Source organism: Aulonocara stuartgranti (genome assembly GCF_965226115.1).
Source record: "Aulonocara stuartgranti genome assembly, chromosome: 12".
Taxonomy (NCBI): domain Eukaryota; kingdom Metazoa; phylum Chordata; class Actinopteri; order Cichliformes; family Cichlidae; genus Aulonocara; species Aulonocara stuartgranti.
The window spans coordinates 1,357,737-1,367,500 of record NC_138948.1 but is presented as its reverse complement, the minus strand read 5'-3'; the positions used below and the strand labels follow the sequence as shown (position 1 = coordinate 1,367,500).

Sequence of the window (9,764 nt, the reverse complement as noted above, 5' to 3'; positions counted from 1 at the left end):
ATGATCATGTACTCGGCATCTTCCACTGAAAACACAGCAGGAAACACTTTTATTCGGGTGTCTGCGGGTTTGGCAGTACTCTGAGTATCAGCAGTAATGTGAGTACTGGTGTGTTTTTACCTGGAGCGTCCTGATTCTGCAGCGTGGACAGCAGCTCTGAGATGGATTTCTTCTGAGCCTGAGCGATGTAACTCAGGTTCTCTGAGTCCAGAACAGACAGGAAGGACTGCAGATCCCAGATCAGCTTGGCCAGCACTGGATACAGACAGACAGACAGTCAGACGGACGATCGTCTGGATGTCTGTTTGAGCTCATTAACCAGGAGGAAAATGAGTTTACAGACTTTATCTCGACCTCACAGCGAGTCACAGTTGAACTGACTGCTGGGCCATGAGTCATGTTTGTTCTCACACTCTCAGTATCTGATGTCGCTGTTTACACGCCAACAGACACTCTGTCTGTCTGTCCACAGACTCGAATGTTTAAGCTTTGCAGCAGAAACAAACATGTTTACAGCCTGACACACAAACTGTTTGGTCTCTGTGGATCCTTTTCCTCCTTCATAACAACTATGGGACGGACGGGATGGTCATAGTTTGCATTATTAAGGGGCGTGGTCTCTTTGACTGACAGGTGGATGGTGACACAGCTTCACCTGAACTGGACCCCTGGACTCCAGCTTACCACTCCACCCTCTCATCCAAAATATGGACACTGATATCTCAGTCTTGCATTTTCTTTCTTCATTTTGGTCCAGCCATGGGGGTCAGGGGGGTACTGGGGTGGATGGGAGGGCTGCCTCCTGTGCTCGTGCTCAACAGGGTGTCGGTGGAAATGATGCTGCGGTTTATTGAAGGCCGAGGAGGAGGGTGGGGGGAAGGCATGTTAGGAGGAAGTGAGAGAAAAGGAAAGACAGGAGTGTGGAGGTGACGCTGGGGCCGGAGGAAAAGAGGAGGATCACAGATGTAGTGACGGAGGACATCCACAGGGTTGGTGTGCCAGTGGAGGATGCTGAGATGGGGGGAGATGAATAATAATAAGAATGTTCTTCCTTCGTTTCCGAGTGGAGTGATTGATTTTGGCCGTCTTCTCCTTCAAATCGACCCCAACACTCATTTATGTCTCTCAGAAAGAGACTGAATATGGACGGTGTGGGTTCAACCACACTATCGGCTGCTTGGTTGGAGCTGATACAGCAGCTGAACCAGCCCAGGAAAAACGAGGTCTTACTTTAGTTTTGATAAAAATAAGTGGATACAGCAAAGTGAGCGTCTGACCCACAGCTGCAATTTACATGAATCCAGATGTGATTCATGATTCTGAAATGTAAAAATATCTGAGGACTGAAGGGGTGTAAATAGTTTCCTGGATGTTAAAAACTGCATATTTGCATCATTTCTTTGAGATTTTGGGATTCACTATGAGGACAGTGTGTGTTTGGGCAGATTGTTACTGTGGCAGGTGGGTTTGCTCCCACAGTCTGAGTGTAAGCTGGCCGAGATAAGATCCATTTTTGTTTTTGTTTCTCTGCTCTGAGTTTCCATAATGAGTTTTCTCTCATGTGATAAGAAAAAAGAAACAACGAACTTTTCGAGTTCCTGTGCACAGCAGGGATTCAGGTGATGTAACTGTGTTTACTCTGAGTTAAATATTGGCAAGAGCCAGGAGCTTATCAGTTTGCATCCTGTCATCAATTAACACGTGAAGGCCAGAACATCTGCATATTTGTGCAGGAAACGTTTACCTGAACAGGTGCGGTCAGACTGTTGTTCTGTATGAAACTGACTTTTACATGTGAATCACATTTTATTACGATCATCTGAGGATGCAGATGAGGAGCCGTGGCTGATGTGTGTTTCTGTCTGAGAGTGAAGAATCAGCATCTTGTTTTTCTGCCTTTGAATGATTTCAGCTCTTATCTTCTGAAGTGAAACAGAGTGAGTATTCATTCACACACAACAACGGCTTCATTCATAACACGAACAGAGACGGACTTCATCACAGTTTTCATGTTTAATCAACCTGCTCGTAGCAAATCCCCCGTCAGCTTTACTTATTACAGAACAAAAACATTTAGTGAAGGTAAGAGCAGCCTGTCAGGGCCTTTGTTAGTTTAACATGAATCATTAAGGATGTCCAACAGTCCACAGTTATATTCGTTTTAAAAAAACAAAACAAAAATGTACAAAAAGCTCTGAAAACTGTTTTTTTAACCTCTCAACACCATAAGCACTCCCAGGAACCCAGAGACTGGTATGACCTCCTAAAGGACCACACCTAGAACCTGCCTAATGTCCATATAAACTACATAAATCATCACTATAATCATCATAAGGACATCTAGAACATGGCCAGTAGAACTTCTAAATGAAAACAGGAACCTCTGCAATCTCCTGCAGGGTAGGGCTGGGCGATATGGCCTAAAATTCATATCGCGATATAATATGAAGCATGTGCGGTAACGATATATCACGATATATTCTTTTCTTCTGTATAGCGTGTTTTCCACACTTAAAATTCTTTAATTTTCTCAAAAATCGAGAGTTCCTTATGTATGAATTCTGGTTGTGCTTACTGACCTCGAACCGATTTTGGCTGCAGAAATCTGTTAAAAATGTTTTAGTACAACTTTGATAAGCTGCACTGTTTGATGGCTCGTCAGAGCATTACGCTGCCGTAGTGAGGAGCTTCACGGAGTAATCTGGGCCCAAAACTCCGTCAGCTTCAGGTCCCAAAGTCAAACGAACACTGAGAGTTAAAAAGTGTCTAAATTCTTTCATTTTTAATTAAATGATCAGCGTTGCTGCTTTATCGGGTGTAACAATTAATTTTAACATCCATGAAAACAGAATTTATTACATTTAACGGAGTTAGAAGTTAGCAGGAGGTTAGCTCACTAGTTTCCACCTAAACATTTCATACCATGTTCTGACAGAGATTTTTGAAACAAATTCAAACGTACAGCTCTGCTGTCACTTCCAACATAAATGAAGACAGAAACTAAACAGCAGTGACGTTTGTAGGGTTACTGAAGTTGGGCTAGCTGGTATATAATGTTGTGCTACGTGATTGCTAGCGACACAGCTATGTTAGCATAAACATAGTGAAGCTGGAGGATGAACGCCAACTTTTTTTCCACTCGATAAAAGTTAACGTGACGGATTCTGGTGGTTTGGGACAAATGCAGTCGCATAGCAGGATGCTATACACGGGCCAAACTTCAGTCAGGAGAACAACTGAGATTATTCATCCACAATACGAGGTTAGTTATTAACTCATTCACTGCCATTGACGTCTATAGACGTCAATTGAAAAACTTACGTTGACTGCCATTGACGTCTATAGACGTCAATTACGTTTTTCAATGGGAGGGGCTAGAATACAACCTCGGGCAGCTTGTCAGTGAATTTTATTTTTTCATATATTTGTAAATAAATTGTTTTGATAAAACATAACCTTTCTCAGTGTTATTTCTGTTTTATAGAAGTGAAAAACTATTTTATATGTTAGAGGTGTCACAAAGCAAGAAATATTAGTGTCAAAGACACTTTTCTGCTTGAAATGTATTTTTCACAAAAAGCTCGTTTTCTCCCTTTTGTTGGTCAAAACAGGCATTTTTGGTGGAACCCACCTCTCTTCTACAGCTGATTACTAAAGAATGGAAAATGGTAGAAACAAGCTTTTTTTTTTTGGATGAAAGAAGAGAGTCTGTTCTTCATTTTGGTAGGTTCAGCGTTTATATGATCATAACACACAGTTTTCTGTGGCTCTTCAAAAATGAGTAAAAATGCTCAAAAACCCTGGCAGTGGGGAGTTACCTGATTTGTAAATGGCTGGCAGTGAATGAGTTAATATACTGCAACAACATGTGGATAGAACAGCTGCGAGAGAATCCAACATTAATGAATCAATGTTACAGAAGTGGAGGAAGCGCAGTTTTTGGCTTTCCCCATATTTCAAATGTGCTTCATCTCTTTGCTGTGAATGATAATGGTTGTAGCCACTGCGATGCTTTCGACCAAAACAGCCGCAGCTTGATGACATCATCAACATGCGCTATCGCGATATAGTCAAAATCTCTATCGTTGGCCAAATTTATATCGTTTCTATCGTATATTGTTTATATCGCCCACCCCTACTACAGGGGACCCAAAAGTTATTCAAGTGCACCCTCACAGACGGGCATTCAAAAGACCTCTAGAACCTCTCTGCGATCTCCAGTCACACAACCACCATGAAGATTTCTAGAACACCCTCGCTCACCAGTTTAACTTTCCAGGGGATGAATAGAACCTCTTCAGTGACAACCACAACCTCTTAAAGTTCCCTCTTCACAGATAACCACTTAGGAGATGTCTCAAACCCCATCCAAAACTACACAAATCATTACTAGAACCAACATTAGCACGTCTGAAACATCCTCAGAGGCCAGCGCAGCCTTCTCAAGAAAAACTAGAATCTCTTCAACCTCCTAAAGAGTATGTAAGAGTCCCTTCACAGAAAAATACCTCATAGACCTGTAGAACATCACCTCACAACCACCTCGAGGATTTCAGAGACAAGCATGACCTCCTAAAGGATGACTAGAACCTCTTCGATGGCGACAAAACTTCCCTTAGCACCACAAAAGCCCACTTCACAGATAAATAGAACCTCCTAATAAACCTTTACAACCTTTAGTCATGACTAGACTCACATTAAGGACATGGAGGACATCCTCAGTAATGACTAGAGTTTCCTAAAGCTATTACCTGACAATAACTGTGGCTTCAGACCATCCAGGAAGTGAAGCTCTGAACACTAATTAGCATCTGTGTGTGTGGATGCAGTATTTATATAAGGATATGGGAAACAGCGACACAGAGTAGGTGTAACTAAGTAAAGGTTTTCAGTCTTTAATGCTTTTCTGTTGTTGTTTAGACGTAAACTGTACTGAGTCATCATCAGTACAACACAGAGCAGAACATGTAAAAACATGCAGAGGAAACAGCAGCTGATTGTCCGGTGGCTCATTCATACAGAGAGGCCGAGTCCATTCACGCTGTGAGCCGAGTGGGAGACGAGGGCTAAATGTTCCTGATTAACTCCTCTGATGCTGATTTAAATCAAACTGCTGTTTAAGCAGCGAGCTGCAAATTCCTCAAACACCCACAAACCCTGAAGACGAACAACAACAGCAGAAAGGAGACAGAGACGGACGGCTGCTGGACGGACGCAGAATCAAGAGTTTGTGTTGCTGAACGCTGTTTATCTGACCATCTGCATTACTTCCTGTCTCGGGCTTTGATGTTGCAGTGCACACTTTCAGGCCTGTTTACATCATTAGTACATTAACTTCCATTCATTTCCTGGACACTTATCCTTAAACCATAACCTAAACGAATCCGTCAAAAACAAATAACTCGACTGACCACAGCGACGCATCTGCTTCAGCAGTTTAAACTAAAAGTCACGTTTCCAGCTGAAACCGGTCACACTACAGTACCAATGGTGTCCATCACAACAATGATATCCTAACAACATTATGCAGCAATTACATCCAACCAGGAAGCAGTTTGTCCAGCGTTGTCCAATCAGGGGGCAGTCGCTGGAACCACAGAGCTCGTTCAGGTTCTGATACCCGATAATTGACTGTCGTTGGGCATTAGATCATCTACACTTACATAAACCTGCTTACAGCGCTGCGAAAAAACATTTTTACTGTTTCTTTTTTTGCTATTTGTCACTTTTGTTTCTCAGGTCATCAAATAAAATGTAATATTAGACGACCATAACCTGAATCACTTTGTCACAATTAATTCAATTCAGTTTTATTTATACGGCGCCGAATCACAACAGCAGTCACCTCGAGGTGCTTTATAGTGTAAGGTAGACCCTACAATAATACATACGTGGTATGTTTTAACATAGGTGAGGTAGTTTTCCTAATAACTTAGTTCATCATTTAAAAACTGTGAAAGAAGCTCCCACAGAGGCTGAACATGCAGTTCCTCTAACGTCCAGCAGGGGCACCAGCAGTGAGGCAGTCCCACAGACGTCCACATTATAATCTGACAGCAGAAATAAACATGTTTACAGCCTGATACACAAACTGCTTGGCCCTGTGTTGCTGAGCTGATCGCTGTCTGTGAGGCTTCACCACCACTAATCGTTTCACAACATGGAAGCAACCGAAACGCTATGAAAAGTCCCAGAAACCCATGGGTGAAGTCACATGGTTACGTCCGTGTTTTTTCTGTAGAAAACATCATTTTTATTCTGTAAGGGAGAACGTGTCACAATCCATCCTCCTGCTGCTGTGGAGTCTTTATCACACCGGTGGTATGTTAGCAACGCAACTATCAGAAATACCCATCTGTCCTCGTCTATCCTCCTTCCTCCACCTCATCATCATCACTTCCTCCTCCTCCTCCCGCTGCTGCTCTCTGGAGACTGAGCTAATAGACTGTTTAGATTTTCTGTGTGTTTGTGTCTTTAAAGTATCCACACCAACAATTTTAACATTTTTCTGCCATTAAGTCAGATTGTTTCCTGACCTCATGTGCTAATCGCTGGCTAAAAGGAGTATTCTGATGTTTCCCAGCTCCTCCTGGTAGCGCTCAGTCTGAGGTACAAGATCTACTCAAAATTTATAGAAAAAAACTTTAAATTAGCTCTGAAAACAGGAAATAGATTTTACTTGTTTCCCATAAATCATCCCATGACCTGGTGACCTCTTGGGGGGGCTGACCCTATTTTAAAAACCATCATCTACTATATATAACGTAGATAAAACAGCCCCAATGGGGACATGCTGCTGATGCATTTTACTGCAACACCTGTAGTTACACGAAGCTGAACATACTTTAGTTTCTCATTTACACGTTGGACATGTTGCTGAGTATTTTTACCTCGTTAAATGTGGTACGGTTACTTCAGGGAGTTATCTAGATACACTGATCTCTCAAATCACTTTGGTTTGCTCTAATCAGAGTTACTTGTTGTTACAAACAACAATAAAAATGCAAAGTGGCTACAGGTCCCAGTTAGCAGCAGGTTAGTGGGGAGGTGGTCAGCCTCCAGCTGGAAGCGGGTCAGTTTGAGGAAACAGCAGCGCAGTAATGTAAATGTTTCTGCTCTCTTGCCAGCCAGATTAAAGAAAGCTGCTCCACACCCTGCTGCACACATGTTTGTACTTCTGTGATTGTGAGGACCTTCTGAGGCCTTTCACGGCCCCCTAACCTAAACCTCTTTTTAACATGAACCCTTAAACTAAATCCAAACCCACAAACGGGCCTTTAAGAGTCTGTCCTCACAACACAGAAGGGTCCTTAAAAAGTCAATAAATACATAGGTCCCCACAAAGATAGCTGTGCAAGTACCCACACACAGGCGGTGAGGAGAAATCCTGTCTTTCAGATAATTTTAGGGTTTGGTTTTCATGGTAAAGTAACTTAAATCACTTTCAGCTTTTTCTAAACTTTTCAGCTGGAGCCAGTTATAGCAGCATCATGGCCCTTTTCCTTCTGTCAACACTTCCTTTGATTTAAAGCTGCTTTGGCCACAAATACATACATGCTCATATACAAAGTGTTTCTCACATGATACAGAAGATAAATTAAACTGTTAGAGAACAGCATGGCTTTTTGCTGTTTATTTATACCGATTTTAATGAATGAATTTAAACTATCTAATCAACCAGTCATTTGAAATCAAGTCTATTACCACCATCTAAATATTTTATACACAATACAACACAAGCCTAAGGTTAGTTTGATTTGTTCATAACTACAAACGTAAAACATCCCAAAATAATAAATATAGTACAACTTATAACAACTCACACCTGACCTCTAGTGGTCACATGAGTCAGCAGCCAAAATATCAGCGTATATATATTAATATGATAGACAAACATGGAAATAAACATAAAAACTGCATATCAGGTAATGCTAGCTAGCTCAGATACTTGCTAATAAGTAACATCCAGTCAGAATCCCTAACTTTCTCTTACTGGATTGGTCTGTTACTACAGTGACCTCACAGCAGCAGTATTATTGGTCTGATGATGTCATTAAAATGCTCCGAAAGGCTCCAACAGCACAAACACGGTCCAAAAGTCCAGTTCAGGTGACGCTAGCAGACAGCTAGCAGCTACAGCCACCTGCGTCACCATCCACCTGTCAGTCAAAGAGGCCACGCCCCTATGAATGCAAACCTTAAACCTTTTACAGGTGACCTATACAACCCACCACAAATATACCTACAGAGACCGAACAGTTTACATCGGGCTGTAAAAGTGTTTATTACTGCTGTAAAGTTTTAACATGGGAGTCTATAGGGACCGACTCGCTGCTGCCCCCGGTGGAAACTGGAGGAACTGCAAGTTTTGGCCCTGGTAATTGCTGAGTGCTTTGTTAGTACTTTATTACAATTAGTTTTAACATTTTTTTTCCACGTGATATGAAAGACAAAAGAGTACGTGGATGTTAAACACATTAAAGGAAAGTTTCAAAGTAAATCTCCATTTGTAATCAGATTACATCTGAAACATGCATGCTGTGTATGATTTCATACATGTGAAACATTTTTAAATATAAAAAACAAATATCAGGTAACGTCAGGTTTCATGTGTGGATGAGTTTTATGCCTCTGTCGTTATTCCTGAAACATCTGTAAGACTTGTTGTGGGTCACGGTACCTTTCTGTTTGTCCATGTCGGTCGTCTCAGTGTCTGCTGATCCTCAGGCTCATATCTCTGCTAAAGAATCCAACATCAAACGGCAAACAGATTTCCTCCTGTTTCCTCCTCCCTGAACTCCCTCTATCTGCTCTGTGAGAAGCAGTTTGAGTTCTGCCAGGCGAGTCTGTCTGAACGCGTCTGTGACCTCAGCACAGGAGGGAGGAGAGAGAGGGCGAGCCAGTGCTCTCATTATGCACGGGCATGCACAGAGAAACCTTAAATACAAAGTCACTTTAACAATGTGCCCACTGTTATCATCCAGTACACAAACACATTTAGAAAATACACAAGAAGAAAAATATCTGCTAACATTCTGGCTTTAAGGGTTTCTTCAGTGATGCTCCACAAACTAAAGTAATAATAATAACAATAATAATAATAATAATAATAATAATTCCACAGCTATCAGAAAATCGAGGGAGAGCAGCTGGATTACAAAATTACTCAGGCCTCTTTTTATTTAGAAATATAAGTTATTCTTCTACTTGAGAATATCCTGTAATTTACTTATATTAAACCAAGTTTATGTTTTCAATAAATATAATGTATGTTTTCATTTGTCCAACTGTATCGACAAAATCCATCCTCTGCTGCTTCCGCTTGTCAGGGTCCCGGGGGTGGTAGAGCCTATCCCAGCTGTTGTAGGCCGAGAGGCAGGACACAAACTGGAGTGGACACCAGTCGTCACGGGGCTAACACAAAGAGAAAGACAACCATTCACACCTATGGGCAATTTAGTGTTTCCACCTAACCCCACTAACTGCATGTCTTTGGAATGTGGGAGGAAGCTGGAGTACCTGGACAGAACATGCAAACTCCACACAAAAAGACCCCAGCCTGATGGTGGAGCCTAATTCAGGACCTTCTTGCAACATTAGAAGCTCATTTATTTCAGTCAAACATTTTCAAAATAACTACATATGACCTCTGTGAACCCCATTAGGAGTTAAAGGGTAAAGGAACCCTTCTGTTTCTGACTGCAAACCTGCAGACAATCGTCACATTTTTCAGTGTTTTTCATTGTCGCAGTAATTTGGTAACA

The 9,764-nt window shown here is 41.7% G+C and overlaps 1 protein-coding gene across 2 annotated transcripts in view; it reads right to left on the bottom strand.

Annotated features, from left to right (window-relative positions):
- The window catches only part of LOC309719715 (actin filament-associated protein 1-like 2), a 26,352-nt gene extending 16,756 nt beyond the window's left edge, over positions 1-9,596 (bottom strand). The window contains exons 1-3 of one of the 2 annotated variants that reach the window (XM_082556027.1): positions 8,681-9,596; positions 121-255; positions 1-25 (exon numbers count right to left, since the gene is read on the bottom strand). The exon at positions 1-25 is cut by the window's left edge and continues 53 nt beyond it. In XM_082556027.1, the coding sequence (XP_082412153.1) occupies positions 1-25; positions 121-255; positions 8,681-8,696 (176 nt within the window). In that variant the 5' untranslated portion in view covers positions 8,697-9,596. The remainder of the gene's footprint in view (positions 26-120; positions 256-8,680) is intronic. The other variant, XM_082556026.1, reaches the window with a different exon arrangement.
- Positions 9,597-9,764: the final 168 nt, after the last annotated feature.